This window comes from Lissotriton helveticus, chromosome 8 (assembly GCF_964261635.1).
Source record: "Lissotriton helveticus chromosome 8, aLisHel1.1, whole genome shotgun sequence".
In the NCBI taxonomy this organism is placed as follows: Eukaryota; Metazoa; Chordata; class Amphibia; order Caudata; family Salamandridae; genus Lissotriton; species Lissotriton helveticus.
The window spans coordinates 1,573,713,204-1,573,730,205 of NC_136069.1; the positions used below are offsets into that span (position 1 = coordinate 1,573,713,204).

Here is a 17,002-nt window from a genome sequence, read left to right on the forward strand (position 1 = left end):
CTAATGTGACGGCCCTCAACGAGGCAAGCGCCCTGGCGTTAGACGCTCCTATCCGCTTGGACGAGGTGATCTCCGCTATCGCCCGCCTCAAGCCGCTAAAGGCGCCGGGCCCGGATGGATTCTCTGCGGGCTTCTATAAGTCCTTTTGCCCCCTCCTGGCCCCGGTGCTAACAAAGCTGTTCAACTCCTTCCAGGGGCCGGGATCGATCCCTTCAGAGATGCTGGAAGCGGCGGTTATCGTCCTACCCAAACCGGGCAAGGACAAGACTAATTGCGCGGCTTACCGGCCGATCTCCCTCCTGAACATAGACCTGAAACTTTTCACGGGGATCCTGGCTGCAAGACTGGGCCCTTGTCTCCCCGGTATAATAGAGCCGGATCAGGCGGGCTTTGTCCCAACCCGCCAAAGCGCAGATAACACCAAACGCCTGTTGCACCTGATCGATAAAGCGTGTTTTAACGCCTCGGATGCAGCCCTTCTATCGGTCGACGCTGAAAAGGCGTTCGACCGGGTTGACTGGATCCACCTTGACCGGACGCTTGGGAGATTTGGAATGGGCGAGAGGTTCAGGGCATGGGTGGCTAGTTGCTACACCTCCCCTCAGGCAACGGTTCAGGTAAACGGAACGAGCTCCACACCATTCGCCATAGGCCGCGGCACGAGGCAGGGCTGCCCGCTCTCGCCCCTACTGTTTGCCCTCTACATAGAACCGTTTGCCCAACGAGTGAGGGACAATCGGGCCATCAAGGGCATTACTTTTGGGGGCGAAGAACATACGATCAGCTTATATGCAGACGACGTCTTGGTGGCTGTTAACGACCCCAGGGTCTCGATCCCAGCGTTCCTGGAAGAGATGGAACGTTTCGGTGAGGTGTCGGGCTTTAAGATGAATGTTAGCAAATCGATCGTTCTCCCCCTGGGGTGCAACGCCCACCAAGCCCACAGGGGCTTGTTTAACATAGGTGGGCTAACCACACGTACCGCGCTCCCATATTTGGGGATCGAGCTAACACCTAATACGGCGCAAACCGTGGAGCTGAACTATACTAAACTGCTCACAAATGTCCAGGAGGATATTCGGCGTTGGAAACAACAGCCGCTCTCGTGGCTTGGTCGGGTAGCAGCGGTTAAAATGTCCCTGCTACCAAAGATACTGTATTTGTTTCAAACCATCCCAATCACCCCCCCGATAGGCATGATCAAGAAGTTGCAAGACACCATACAGCAATATGTATGGGCAGGCAAACGCCCAAGGATGCGGCGAGACCTGCTCGCACGCGTTCCCACGGAGGGAGGGTTGGGGGTCCCCGACCTGCGGAGGTACTTTCAGGCTACACAGATGCGATACTTCCTGGAGTGGTCCAGGCCAATGTCAGAGAAGCGCTGGCTATTCCAGGACCGGGCCATGGCTGGGATGCCGCTTTGGAAGATCCCATTCTTGGCTCGAACGGACAGACCAGCATACATTAAGAAACCACCCATCACCAAAACGCTTCTACAGGTCTGGGATGCGGTTGCAGTGACACACGGCCTCACATCCTTCCCCTCTCCAATGACTCCACTGTTCGAAAATCCAGCATTTCCTCCGGGAAGGGTCCCTGGCTCCTTCCCGCAGTGGAGACTGACCGAGTGCAGTTCCGCAGGCCACCTATTCGACACACAGGGCTTTATGTCACTTAGGGACGTACAGGAAGGGTACTCAATCAATAACCCGCAAAATTATCAATATTTCCAACTGAGGCATTGGCTCACTGGAAAGGACATCATACCGCACGTGGGCCGTGCTCTCAGTCCTTATGAGAGATGGCTTCTTGCCAAGACCTCGGATAAAAGGGCGATCACTGAACTGTACAAGATTTTAACTCCGCCCCAGCCACCGAATAAATCCGCGGGCCAGCAGCGATGGGAGAGGGAACTGGGACGCGAGCTCTCACACAGGGAATGGCAGGACATCTACTACCGGGCGCATCATACGGCCCGTAATGTAGCCAGCCGGGAAGCGGCGGTGAAGGTGCCCTATTACTGGCACCTGACGCCAGAGCGCCTACACAAAAGCAACCCCCGCAGGGACCCCTTGTGCTGGAGGGGCTGTGGACACATAGGGACCATGCTTCACCTGCTATGGGAATGCCCGATGGTGCTGGACTACTGGGTGGAGGTCCTTCGGGATGTGGATGAATGCTTCGATACAGAGATCCCCAGCTTTCCTGCGTATGCGATCCTGGGCCTGCCCAACAAACTCACCTTTCCACTCAAATCTATTCGGGGTCGCCAAATGGGACTGGCCATAGGGGCAGCATCGCAACATATTCTTTCTCTTTGGGGTACCCCTAGGAAACCCACTCACACAGGGTGGCTCCATAGATTGTGGTATACACTGGGGATGGAGCGGATACAGGCGTCCCTCACACAGTCCTCAGACGTCTTTAAAGAAACATGAGCACCTTTGATCTCCCTGTTGTCCCAAAAATTCTGAGAACTCACCTGCCCCAAGTATCTTAGAGTCCTTAGACTAGTTGATGACTTCCATACGCCGCCAGGAGATGGGACGTGAGGAGTCAGTGGAGGACACACTTGTACACCATACACCTACATAGCTATACACACCGGACGGAAGGGGGGGGGGGGTAAGGGTTAGTTCTGAGAACGGGGTAGTTGGGGTTAGGGAGGTCCTCTGGGAGGCGGGGTAAGGGGGGGGTTTGAAAGACAGTTAAATAAGGTGCGGGACTCCAGCCCTCTTGCGCGGACTCAAGGTACTCTGCTCCGTAACTGGCTTCCTGCTAAATGCATTGGATTTTGGGGCGGCACTGCACTAGGGCTTTGTCTATCTGTTGGCTGAAATGTTTTACTTGAATGCAACTGTCAATAAAAATATATTTGATCAAAAAAAAAGCTGCATTGGCTTTCTGTACAGAAACCGACTGTTAAAGTAGTGACTTTCATTAATACATTAATTTTCTTAAATAAACCAGACTTGCTAGTTGTAAAATGTACCTGGTACAACTAGTCAGACCAGTACACTATGAATAAGTTTCTCCTGCTAGTCCTGAGAGTAACACCAACTTCATTTGGTGTTAGATCTTTTGCTGTTGCTTCGACCTAGTCTGACTTGCTTTGTATGGTGTAGGACTATTATAGAAGTGTCCCACCAGTCCAACACCTCACACAGATCATTCTCTGCCTCAGAAACCAGAACTGGTGCAACCAGCACCAATCATACTGGCCCATCCTCAACCCCTACTTCAACTATACCATCAAAGGCACCAGTTAGACTACTTCAGCAAGAGGACAAGAATAGCTGGGCAGCCAAAGAGAAAGAGAAAGGTCAGTTGTTCAACTGCCTAAGCACACAATCATCTGAGATGGTGGACTGATTTGCCCAAACAATAGACAAAACAATGCCACTGCTTGTGTATTTGCTGCCTGACAATATAGCGTGTTTCCACCCCATAGTGACAGTTTAATATATGACTTTAAAGAGATGTGAAAAAAGTCTGTAAAGCCTAATCCAAACAATGACACACATGGCAGGAAGGCATAAGGACAATGCCAGCATCAGCCTCCTCACATTCCGTGGTCACAGTGGTGGTTAAGAAATCTAGAGTGCCAGACAGTATGTCAGCCTTTCTAACAGGGCATCCAGATGCAGACTGTCAAAATGCAAGCTATACAACATTGTTCTCACAACCCTTCTCCCTGTACACTCCAACCTGACAGGAAAGGTCATATAATGGACAGGTTTGGTAACAGGATTTCTTCTCTAGTGTCTACTTTCATTAAAGTAAATAATTGTCTGGCTACATTGAAGATCCAGCATCGAATCATAGAAATGCCATTCTGTGGCTTTAACCCACTTGGCTGGCATGTAGCCTAGGCTCTACATTCCAAGACTTACGCAGGTGCAGTTGGATCTTTGATAATTCTACAGTATTAATAGCGCTCACTCTTTTGGGTTATGGGAGGCAGAGGTTAACCTTCTTACCAAGGAGGTTTTAAACCTCTGCTTTACCAACAACCACAACCTCAGGTTCCCTATTACAGACAATCAAACTACCTGTCACCCTACTAGCCAGCCACACCACCTCATTCTAAAGGACAGCCCAAAAAGCAAGGTGGTAACCAGTCCAAGCCTTAGGGCTCTTTGCGCTGTCATTGACTGGCCCCACCAACCCTGTCTCCACACCCATTCTCTCTGGGTCTGACGTTGGCAGGATTTTCTTTTCAGTGGGCCATGATCATCACCACCAGGTGAGTGCTGAATTGGATCCTCTTTGGTCACATGCTCGAGTTTGTTCAGAGACCACCTCATGATTCATAACGGAGAATGATGCACCAACACCTGCAGGAGTTACACACAGAGATTCTGGCCACATTATAAAAAGTGGGCCCAGAAGCCTATCCCAAATCCCAGCTAATGACAGATTTCTAATTCAGGTTATTCCAAGTGAGGAACACGAGGTTGAGGAACAAGAGGGCTTGGAGAATGGCACCCCATTCTGGAAATGTCGTAGCTCAAAATGTTTCAGAATGGTCAGTCTACAAGAGGTGTTGCAGTTACTTCAGGATAGGGGAGTACATGATGTTGGATTTGCAGAACATGTATTTTCAAATCTCCATACACCCCAAGTATTGCAGTTAGCTACTATTGTAAGTGGCTGGACGTCAAAACCAGTTCAAAGTTTTTCCTTTCTGGTTTAAATCAGTGCTCAAACTTAACAAAATGCATGGTCTAAGTGGCTCCTTTCCTTAGGCAAGAAGGAAATAAAATGTTTCCCTTCCTTAATGACTGGTTAATAAACAGAAAACTAATTTCAATGGCAACAAATCCACTGCGCTTTTGAAGGCACAGATGGCTTTGACGTGTCCTTCCCCCGTTGCGGCACACGCATTTGAAATCCTCAGATTATTTACCCCGGTGTTGGGTTGTTTGTAATTACCAACCAAGGCTACTGGTTTCTCGATGTGGTTACATTGTTTCCCTTCCTTTCCGCGTCTTGGTTTCATTGAGACCTGTCCCTCATTGGATACTTGTGCTATATACTTGCTTCACACATTCAGATTGGTGCACAGCGGGTGAATACTCCTTCCCTTCTCCCACCCTGCTTTCTGGTTTTATTATGGACACAATTCTGCAACCGGACCCTAGCTGTGTTTGCTCTCAAAATAATTCAAGACCTCAAGGTTCCCGATGCAGCGTTGTTACGTGCATTATAGGCTCTCCTTTATTAGGCCTTTCCACTCCATACTGGAGTTCTCCCCACGTCCTTTCTTCCGTGCTATTGAGTAATATTCTCCGGTATCATTCTGTAATGTCCTTTTGAAGAGCCTGGTATGTTTATAGGATCGAAACGTCATTGACTCTTGCACACTGACCCTGTCTACAATATTTGACATAGCGTGGATATGCTGCTTTGTATTTGTGGCTAAAATGATTTTCTAATTTGGTCACACATAATATTGACTGAGTTTGTCAATATGATTTTTTTGTTCTGTTTTCTGTTTCTACCCACCCTTTTTGTCTTATTTGTTAAATAAATGTGATCTTATTTGCTTTCATGTACATCAGGTCTGGTTCTAACTCATCAACAAATGTAAGATTGTTGGTCATAGGGACCCTTGTTCCTTTGAACCATTACGTACCGCCTGGTCTCTATATATCCTCGGGTTTCCCTTGTATTTTTGTATAGCAAAGCCACAGAAGCCTTATTAGGCCTTCTCTGAAAATTCTGCTTCTCTTAGTTTGCACAAATAGAACTTCAAGCCTACCAAATACATCCAGTATCTGATCAAGACTTCTATCAGTAGGTTCCATAGCTTAGAATTATTCCCAAACATCAGCCTGGATCCAGAAATCTTTCTTGAGTAAAACCCCTGCACACTGGTAGGTGTCATTTGATTCCGTGTTGCGTTGTCCACGCAGGAAGGGACGTGCAGCATGCCTATTTAGGTACCATTCCAGGGCGCTGATCAGGTTTTTTTTTCCACGCCACTCAGTGCATATCTGGAAAAGAGCTACCCTCGGTCACTTTTTGACGGACCTTTTTACAACCTTTTTTGTAGAAGATTTTTGAAACATTGTCTCCTGGTGTGGCAGGGATGTCCATGAAAAAGGCTGGTTTTAAGCCCTATGGCACCTGTCACTGTCAATGTCGGTGACGGACCCACACCTTCTCTGCCTCTTGTGCCTCGAACGCAACCATGACACCAAGACTGTGGAGTGGTGTGGCTCACTGGTTAGAGGCGGCAGACCCGGAAGCAGAGGACGGCCCGAGACCAGGGTTCAATTCCCGACGCGGCAGGGTCGTGGACCAGGGTCAGCGGACTCGATAATTCTCGCCTCAGTGCCTACTCTAACCAGGGATCACACTCGGCAACTCTGGGCATTAGCTTGCCTCATCTCCACAACGGCCCCCCACATGCGCCGGGGATGCCTGGTTTCACCTTGGAGATACCCAGTAGGGACAATCTCACAGGGAAAGCCAGGACGGGTTCCCCAGCGGTCTACAGCGCGGAGATACCCCATGTGGGGTGATTCATGCGCTTTACAAGACATCATTACATTACATTACAAGACCTGGGTCGATTGTCGCGTCATGCACCCCAAGACCTTATGGGAGTGGCCCCTCAAGTTCCTTGCTGCTGGACATGTAACGCCTCAATGGTCTCGATCCAGGTCAAGAGAAACTTCCTGTGATTGGTCACAGAGCCACTCCAAGCACTCGTCGCCTCACTCAAAGTCATAGAGGCATTCAGGTAAGTCCCACAAACATAAAAAGAACACGAAGTCAAAGAGGACTTCAACTTCGCCCCGTCTGTCAAAATCATCCGAAGTGATGAGGGGACATCGACATTCAAGGCCTTGCTCAATGGTTGAGCCTCGGCCATGGTCGTCTCCATGCTTCCCAGAGTTTCTTGGAGCCAGAGCTCCCACCTCCCAACACCTTGAGTTTTAGGAGACCATGCACATCATATTTGGGTGGCCTGACCACGCTGGCACACTCCCAGGCCTTGTGGCTTTGGGAAGGAGCCCTTCTGGTTTTCCGCCAGCATGTTTGCCCCCGAATCCTTGGATCCATGGATGTATCTGGATAGATGCCAGTCAAGACACCTCGACCTTTCCCAGCACGTTTCCTTTACCGACATCGTTAGCACCACCGGCGCCACCTCCATACTCATCCCTGACTCTGACACAGAGCTGGATGGGTGGCATCGGAAGCAGAGTCTGGTGTCTCGACTTGACTAGAGATATTACTTCCAGGCCGGAGCCTGTGCCCTATTCCTGTGGGCAAGGACTTGGTGATGATTAGGAGGGGACACTGGACTCCTATGAATACTAGCCCATAGATGTCCCCAAGGACACCTGTTAAGATTAAGCAGATGCCAGTGGACTGGACATCGCCCCAGATACTGGCTTGGTTTCTTCGCCTACCATGACTATAGAGGAAGGAGCTTCATTTGCTATTGGGGTGAGGATGGTGCAGAGGTCCTGGACCTTCGGATGCCCTCCATGGCTGTCAAGACAAACGTCCCGGGGCCTGGTCCAAGCCCCGCACCGGGGCTCCTGTGAATAGAACTAATGCCCACCACCACCATAGCCCCAGGTGACCCCAACTTACTCAACCAGCTCTCCACCCAGGGGGGCTTGGTGGTCCATGCCTCCACTTGAAGAATAAATACTGGCACATTCCTTTTCACTCCACCGACAGGGAATCCAAGAAGCTGGATACCTTTGGAAAGAAGATGTTTTCTTCCGCCAGCCTGGGACTGGGGTCTTTGAACACTGTGCGCCTTTGGGGCCGATACTCCCATTCGCTTTGGGACTCTGTTGCGCAGGTGCTGCCTGTGTTCTCAGAGGAGGCTCAAGCCATACTCTCCCAAGCTATTGCTGACAGAAGGAATGCAGCTAACTTCACCATATGCTATGGGCTGTATATGACCAACTCACTAGGCAGAGCGGTTTTATCATTGCTGCCCATCACCTGTACCACTGGAGGTCGATTAGCATCCGACCGCTGGGTTCTCCAGATTGTCCTAAGGGCTTCTCCCCCCCCTTCATAACTACCCCTCCATCCATATCACCCACTTGCGACAGGCTGACAGAGGACCATATCTCTTTGCTCTGCCAGGACACGGCTGATACATCAGAGTATTTACCTGGTGGTTCCACACCTGGCTCTCTAAATGCTAGAGCATTCAAACTCAGGCGAAGATGCCTAACTGATCACAAATTACGTCTCTAACCTGAGGTGGTGCAAGCTCTCTTTCTGCAGTGGGGAGAACCTTGATTAGATCTGTTCGCCACTGCAGAGAACGCGCAATGTCTGCAGTTCTGCGCGCTAGAGTTTCCAAGGCAACTCAGATATGCTTTTCATTTCTAGGGGAGCTTTGTCCCCCTGTACGCCTTTCCACCCATACCATTCCTGCTTGAGCTCTCAAGAAGATTCAGAACGACCAGGCCCAAGTTGTTCTTGTGGCCCTGGACTGGGCTCAGAGTCTGGTATCCCAATCTGTTGAGCATGTCTATTGGTCCTCCTATCAGGCCGTCCCTTCGGGAGGTTCTCCTGTTGCAGTATCAGGGGAGGGAGTTGACAGCTTTGGACCTTTCACACAAGGTCTGTAATGTTATTTTGGCATTTCAGCATTCCTCCACAAAGGCGGTATACACCGGCCTGTGGAACACATTTGTGGAATGGTGTACAGTGAAATAGGTTGACCCTTTATCTGCACCTCTTTCCCAATTTCTTTTGATTATCCTTGCCCTTCCCCAGCAGGGATCTGCATTGGGCATGTTAAAGGTTTATTTATCTACCATCTCCGCCTTCCTACTACTACAAGATCAGCCTTCCCTCTTCAAGTTCCCTATTGTAAATAGGTTCCGTAAAGATCTGCAGCACATGTTTCCTCCAGCTCCTTTCATTATGCCTCAATGGGTCCTTACCTTGGTTCTTACCTTTCTAATGTTTGTTCTATTCGAGCTGCTTCATACCTACCCTCTTCGACTCCACAAGACGGCGTTTCTGGTGACAATAACATCTGCCCAGAGGATTGGTGAACTGCAGGCGCTGTCATCTCAGCCTCCATACTTTTCTTTCTTTCTAGACAAACTGGTCCATCCGGACCTGAGCATCCTTACCTAAGGTAGTCACCCTGTTCCACGTAGGGCATTCTATCACTTTGCCTACCTTCTAAGGAGGAGAGACTTCACCGACTGGACCCAAAAAGAGTTCTGTCATTCAACCTTGTAGTTTTTGTCATTCTTCATTGCCCACACACAATCGTTACCGGCAGAAGACCAACTCTTCTTGATATATGTCAGAGCTAAGAAAGGAAAGGGCATGCGTAAAAGAACAATCCTCCAATGTATTGTACTCTGCATTAAGATCTGCTACATATTGGACAAGAAGCAACCCCCACAAGTTTTGCGTGCTCATTCCACAAGAGTAAAGGCAGCCACTACTTCTTTAGCACGCAGAGTTTGTGTCCTGGACATCAGCTAGGCAGCAATGTGTGTCTCCCTGCACACGTTTAAGAAGCATTACTGCTTGGACAGTCAGGTTCATTGGGACAGGTACTTTGCTTATTAGGTCCCACTGGACTTTCTGGTCTAAATAGTGTTTGCAGACCCTCCGCTTGGGGGGTATTGCTTGGGTGTCTATTCTAAGGTAAGGAATCTGTGGCTAGAAGTCTCTACCAGATGAACAAGTTACTTACCTTCAGTAAAGCCTTATCTGGAAGAGACTCTATCTAGCTTCAGATTCCTAACCGACCAACCCGCCATAATCCTAAAATAACAAATCTGCGGCTAGATAGTGTCTACCGGATAAGGAGTTACGGAAGGGAAGTAACTTGTTCTTCTGTGCACTGTCAAGAACGCCATTTTGGGCAAGCTTCCTCATTGGAAGAGAGGATTCTTAAGCTGGAAGCACTTACATGCAAGTTCTAAAACTACTGACCATATTGGTCCATCTTTTCAAATTACTGATAGGAATGATTCCTTCATGTATTTCTCTCATTCCACTTTGTGGTTGCAGCTGCATAATCTTCAGGAAGAGTTGGACTTCTCAATGGCACCAATCTTCTAGATCCTCAGAGGATAAGATCCTAGTTATTAGCAGGATTGAGGATGCCTGGTTGTGAGGGGAGTTGAGAGCTAACGTGGCAATAGATTTCCGTTTTCAGTCACCACCATCTTATTACATGATAAAATTGGACTCCTCCTTGGAAGGCTGGGATTCTCCCTTTCAGAATTTAGAGGAAAGAGATCTTTACATGCATTAAGAGAAAGTGCTCCAGGTTAATGTTCTGGAATTAAGATCAGCTTTCAGGTGTACGCTGTTAATCTTCAGCCTGTCAAATATTCATATCCTAATGAGAACTGACAACACCAGCAGCACCTTTTTTTATAATCAGGAAAGGATGATGTTGCACTCTTTCGTAGGGCCTCAAATGCTTAGGAGTTGGGTGATCAAGAATGGCATTTCTTGCCCTCTTTTCCGGTATCTTACCTCTGTTAAAAATACCAAAAGTAAAGTTTCTAAAAAAGCATGGCATTTTCATAACACCAGAACACGTTCCAGGAAACACCAAAACATGGGCAGATACCCTCAGCAGAACACTGTATATGGCCCATGAATGGCAGCTAAGTCAGGAAATAGTGGTTGGGATCATATGCAAACGGGGTCATCAGATGTTTGATTTATTTGGCACTTTTGTCAGTAGTAAATACATATTAGTGTCCAGCAGGCAGTTGCATCAGGGACTGGGGTGGAAAGTGTACAAGACCTTTCCTTATGCCTTTCAATCTCTTTCCCTCATTCTGAGAGTGATGAGGACGATCAAGAGGGAGTTCTGACATTTGATTCTCATAGCTCCATAGTGGACTCTTGGGTATTGTTTCATGGACCTTCTTCAGCTATTGGAGGTGCCCTGCAACCTCCTGCCAGGAGTATACACCTACTGCACAGAAAAAGATGGCAGGTTCTCCATCAACATATGGCATCACTAAGCTTACCGGCCTGCTCCTGAAAACCTGGAAAATGCTTAATTAAAACAAGCCAGTAGTCTTCTAAGCTTTTTTTCTTCCATCAAATTAATGCAGGGGAAAGAGCACTCAACGAAGACATTCCCAGATTCCCAAAAGCGGTACAGTTTGTATACTTTAGGCACCCGAAGAAATGTCTGCAACCTGGGTATCGTAAGGTGGATAGTAGCAGCCTTCATTTTTTGCGAATATAAGACTGGTTGTCCCCTGCGCTGTATATTTGAAGCAACTGCAACTCTGCATGCCAAACATCTTCCAGCTGACATTTGCAGAGCGCAACACAGAAGATGTGACCTACATTTAAAAAGCGTTGTTGTTAAAACAGAAGTTTTTTAGAGTGTCAGCCGTTAGAAAAGTCCTCTACAGCATCTGTTCCAGGAAGGTTAGCCTCTTTAAGCATTTCATACAATTAAAATTAACTATAGTTCTGTTTGAAACTATTCACGGTGGTCATTGAGGGGTACATCTCAAAGCTGAGAGGTTAAAGCCCAAGGTGGCAATAAAGGACCATATTATACGTTACCTTTTGTTTTTTCTTTAGATTACATGTCTATTTTGAGGTAGTTAGCTTGGAAATGTGTGTGTTTAACAGAACGACGTTTATTGAAAATATGAGGTACAGTACTGGACTGTACTGTTGGTTGTCCTCTATAAAATGTAGAGAACAATACCTGCATACTTAATTATGTAGTTAGGAATTTGATATTTTCTGGAAAAAATACCCTAAACACATTTTATCTGTAGAAAGATTGTTGAAACTGTACTCGTCAAGGTGCAGCGAACATTGGGCATTGACTGGATTTAGAATGTTTGAGTTCAACATTTCATGAATAAATTGTTGATAAAACATTGAAAAATGTTCAAGGTAAGGGGAATTATGCAATTCTGTTGTGACGTTTACTGCATAACTATGAATTTACAGCAATTGCAGCATAATGGGATGCACGATTCAGAGATCAGTTTGTTTTGTTGGCAACTAAGTCAGAACTGATGTCACCAATACCAAGGAGGCTTATATAGCCTGCTATGAAATCTGAGTCTTGGCAGATTACAGCTCAGCATCAAGCACTGCTACCTTGCCCCAGGTGTTGGCTAAGCAGCTGAAAATGTCTAGATCATGTAGTGGTGCCCATTTGAGGGTTTTGCAAGGAACTTTAGGGGGGCTGATCCATCCATCAGAAATAGCATTACCAAAGGTGAATAACTTTGGAACAGGTTGCCAAATATGTTATTGCAAGTTTTATACATGGTTTGAAATCGGAACATTCTGCCTTCTCCCACAGTAACTATTTTAAAGCTAGGATACATTTTCGTAATCACAAAATTTAAATTTAACAACTTCACTGCTGCAATAATCTCTCACTGTTGTGTTTAGGTGCTGCCTTTGAGTAAGAACAGCCAGATGATCACCTTCACCTTTGAAAATGGTTGTGTTGCTACTCTCAGGACAAGCGGTACTGAACCAAAGATAAAATATTACGCAGAGATGTGTGGCTCACCCACACAAAGGTGAGTGCCCAAGCATTCAAAGCTTTGTTTCTCTGGTGTGTTGTGTTGCTCTTATCTGATGACTAAATCTGAAATTTGAGTTTCGATAGGAAGCAAAATCACCAGAGGCGTCTATGCACGGAGTTGCTCATCTCCGTATGAAAGAGCCCTCTGTATCATGCACCTTTCTAAGGGGCTGCCAAGGACCGGATAACAATAAGGTGTTAATATCAATCCCTAGTTCAAGTGTATCTGATGGTCTTTGTTAAATTTAGTGCTGTAATTGACTGCTTGGCAACATGCTAGAGAGCCCTCTTTGGTGAAGAAAATAAATAGCCTAGAATCGATTCTGCTGCCTTTGGATATGTAGTGATCCTTTCGTTCTGCAGGAAGAGCTTTTGACATTGGCAAACAAAATGCCTAATTTAGCACCATCTATTGCCAAGAAGATTATGGTATAATTCATCCAGCACAGCCTTTGTGGGTTCCTTGTAACTGAGGTGATATATGAAGCTGAACTTTTGACAATTTCACAATGGATTTGGGACTTCTCGAGCGGCTGTCTGCCACAGACATACCTCTAGCCTTTACGAGTAGCCCATAGATTCACTAAGGGCTTCTGCACCATAGTAGTCAATGCTAACCAAAAGCCATTGACATTGGAAATTATAATTAGCCCAGTTAGCTAGAGAGGTTCAGTTTAAGCATTATCTATGGGTGCTCTTAGTCGTCAGGCAAAAATGTTGACAGAGTACCCACACATTGGTATATAAGTACAAAGATGCAACTATTAGGGGTTCCCCTCCTCCAATTCCTATACAGCTCTAGAAACCTCAATGCACCTCCCCCGCGAGTAGAACTGTAATTCAGCTCTAGCTATACAAAGTGAGACCGATGGGATGGCGTGGGACCTTGACTCGGACAACCCCTCTCTGGCAAGGCACTTACCTATGCACCGTGACTTCCCTGCAGGGTTTTTGTCAATGGAACCTAGTGGGGAGATCCAAGTTGGAAGACGTGCTGAAGGGCACTACACTGAAGTCATTCCAATATCTGCCAAAATAATTCCACCTGCATAAGACACAATATCAGAAAGAAACAGGTTAGTGTTAGATTCCTTACCTTAGAATATCCCCAGACGTTAGACTGGATCCGGAAAGTTTTCGTCAGCAGTACCCTTGCGTGTGTCGGTAGGCGTCGTCTGCGGCTTCGCGTCCGTCGTCGGCGTCGTGTTTGCCAGGATGACGTAATTGGAGTACTTAGAGGCCGCCCTTGTGCACTGACGTCCGTTCTTCTTTTTTCTGCGCCAGCAAGGGCAGATCCAGGAAGAGCCTACCCTAGTCACTTTTTGACTAACTTTTTGGCCTATTTTGCCTATTCTTTTCGAGTCGATATCGACTCCTGGTGCCGGTAGGGATGCCTGGATTTAAGCCGTGCGATGCCTGTCACCGCCTGATGTCGGTGACCTACCCCCACCGCCGGTGTCTCTACTGCCTCGGGGCCGACCACAACGACAAGTCGTGCCCCGACTGCCGGGCTTTGACCTCAAAAGCTAGGCGGGAGCGGTCCCGCAAGCACCTCGAGATCTGGCAGGCAGCTCCGTGCCACTCGAGGTCCCGGTCGAGGAGGAAGTTGAGGGACCGGTCGCGGAGCCGCAGCCATCGACGCTCGTCGAGCCATCACCACTCGTCTGGCTCGAAGTCCTCCGGTAAGTCGAGGAAAAAGAAGTCATCGCTCTTCTGACTCCCCTCGCCGGTCACGCGACTCGGCTGAGGGTTTGGGTGACACGGCCCACGCGGCTCCGCCAGAGTCACAGGCGTTGCATCCCTTCCCATACCCTTCGGTCCCTGGACTGCTTTCGACGTCGGAGGAGATACATGACTTCCTCGTGGCCATGAGGACTAACTTCCCTCCGTCAAGGCCTGCTGGCGTGCCTTAGGGCCCTGCAGCCTCGACACCGTGTCCTAGCGGGCCACGGTTCCGGCCCCGGCGCCGTCGGGTGATTGGCCCCGTCGTCGACTTCAGTCCCGACGCCGCAGGGCCCTGGGGGATCCAGGCCTGGATCCCGGTCGACGCCAGTTGACCTTAATGACTCCTCCGCTGGCGCCGACCCCGATGGTGCCACTCCCCACGTCGTTTTCAGACGACAACGCCCCCGGTTTCAGCCCCGGTCTGGGTCCGAAGTTAGAGCGGCGCCGTCTCCGGCGTCGGTGGGTCAGCAATTCACCTATGACCCGTCTCTGTCATTTCTGCCTGTTTATCAGGACACAGATGAAGGGGAGGACGGGGAGGGGTCTGAGGACTGGGCAGATGAGCTAGGGGAGGCCAGTGGTCTAGATACTTCGCCTGACACTGGATTCATCTCTTCTCCCTCCGTGGCTACGGAGGAGGATGCTCCCTATGGTGTGGTGTTGCGCAGGGCAGCCAAGACCTTGGCTCTTGAGCTCCATGCTGCGGCCGTGAGGACTAATCTCCTCACTGAGGTGCTTCAGCCAACAGTAAGCTCTTTGGAGCCTCTGCTGCCGTTTAATGAGTCCCTCACGGAAATTCTGAATGGCACTTGGTCCAAGCCCTCCACAGTGCCCCCTGTGGATCGAAACGTGGCCCGACGCCACCGCCCGGCTCCGGACGACCCCTGCTTTCTGTCCGTACACCCCACCCCGAGAGTCTGGTCATCCAGGCCTCTACGTCCCAGACCGCATTCTCGACTGCTCCTCCAGATCTGGAATCCAAAAAGTTTGACCAGTTTGGGAAGAAACTGTTCTCCTCACTCGGTCTGGGGTTGCGGTCTATCAACACCGCTTGCCTTTTGGGCCGTTACACCCACTCCTTGTGGGATACGGTTGCGGACGTGCTGCCCCAGTGTCCGAGTAGGCCCAGGCACGGCTCGTCCAAGCTCTTGCTGAGGGGCGGGATGCAGCACGTTATTCCATTCGATGTGGACTTGATACCATGGACTCGCTGGACAGAGCGATTTCCACGACGGTAGCGATCGTCGCCACGCCTGGCTGAGGTCCGCCAATTGTTTGGGGGATGTCCAGTCCACGCTCATGGACATGCCCTTCGATGGCCGTCGCCTTTTTAGCGACAAAGCAGACAGTGAGCTTGAGCGTTTCAGGGACTCCAGGGCTACGGCCAAGTCCTTGGGCCAGTCGGGACAGCGCCAAGAGACTTCTGCTTTTCACCCCTTTCGTGGCCAAGGAAGGGGCGCCCCCACGCGTTCGTCAAGCCACAGGCCGCAGAACCAACCTCCACGCAGTCGCGGACATGGGAACTGCCGTGGCGGTGCAGGGGGACGATGGCCGGGTCAGTCCACATCCACTCCCGCAGCATCTGCCTCAAAGCCTTCCTAGTCCGAGCTTTTAGGCCCATTCAACGCCAGTGGGGGGCAGGGCCTGCCATCACCTTCCCCACTGGTGTACCATCACTTTGGACAGGTGGGTGCTGAAATTCGTCCAAAGGGGCTACTCCCTCCCCTTTCGAGGCGACCCCTCCTGCCATGCCACCGCAGTACCACCGCATGTCGGGGATCACTTGCAACTTCTGCGGGAGGAAGTTACGGCCCTCTTGGCCAAGGGGGCCATCGAGCGCGTTCCTGGGCCAGAAGTAGGTCGTGGTTGCTAATCCTACTACTTTCTGGTACCCAAGAAGGGCAAAGAGGACCTCTGGAGCGTCAACGGCTTCCTCCGGAAGGAGACGTTCAAGATGCAGACTATAGCTAAGGTACTGGCTGCCCTAGACCCTGGAGACTGGATGGTAGCGTTGGACTTGCAGGACGCATATTTCCACATCCCCGTCCTGCCGGCCCACTGGCGCTACCTGCGGTTCACGGTAGGCCTCGAGCACTTTGAGTTTACCGTGCTCCCCTTTGGCCTCACCAGTGCCCCTCGGGTGTTCACGAAAGTGATGGTGGTGGTCACAGCACATCTGTGCACATCAGGGGTTCCAGTCTTCCCCTATCTCGACGACTGGTTGTTGAAGGCGGGCTCGCCCCAGACAGTCCTCTCCCACCTCCAGACTACGGCCGTTCTCCTGCACTCGCTGGGGTTCTCCATCAACGTGCCGAACTCACACCTGTGCTCCTCTCAGAAGCTACTTTTCATCGGAGCGGTTCTGGACTCGGTGCAGTTTCGGGTTTCTCCGGAGCAGCAGGTTCGGGATATTCAGGCTCTGATTCCGATCTTTCAGCCTTTAGCCCGAGTTTCAGTCAGGTTGACGCTGCGACTCCTGGGGCTGATGGCCTCCTGCATCCTACTGGTGCATCACGCCAGGTGGCGGATGCGGGCTCTGCAGTAGGACCTGAAGTTTCAGTGGGCACAGCATCAGGGCAACCTGTCCTACCACTCATGATCCCGGAGGGCACTGCGAGACAGTTGCAGTGGTGGCTCACGGACCGCGATTGGGTCAGCGGCAGATCCCTCTTCCTTCCCCAACCAGAGCACACAGTGGTGACGGACGCGTCCCTCCTGGGA

General features: G+C 49.7%; 1 protein-coding gene across 2 annotated transcripts in view; it reads left to right on the forward strand.

The window, feature by feature from the left end:
• Positions 1–17,002, forward strand: part of PGM2L1 (phosphoglucomutase 2 like 1) — a 579,912-nt gene that overhangs the window by 548,099 nt on the left and 14,811 nt on the right. For both annotated transcript variants that reach the window (XM_078658581.1, XM_078658582.1), the window contains one exon: positions 12,418–12,551. In XM_078658581.1, coding sequence (XP_078514707.1) covers positions 12,418–12,551 — 134 coding nt within the window. The remainder of the gene's footprint in view (positions 1–12,417; positions 12,552–17,002) is intronic.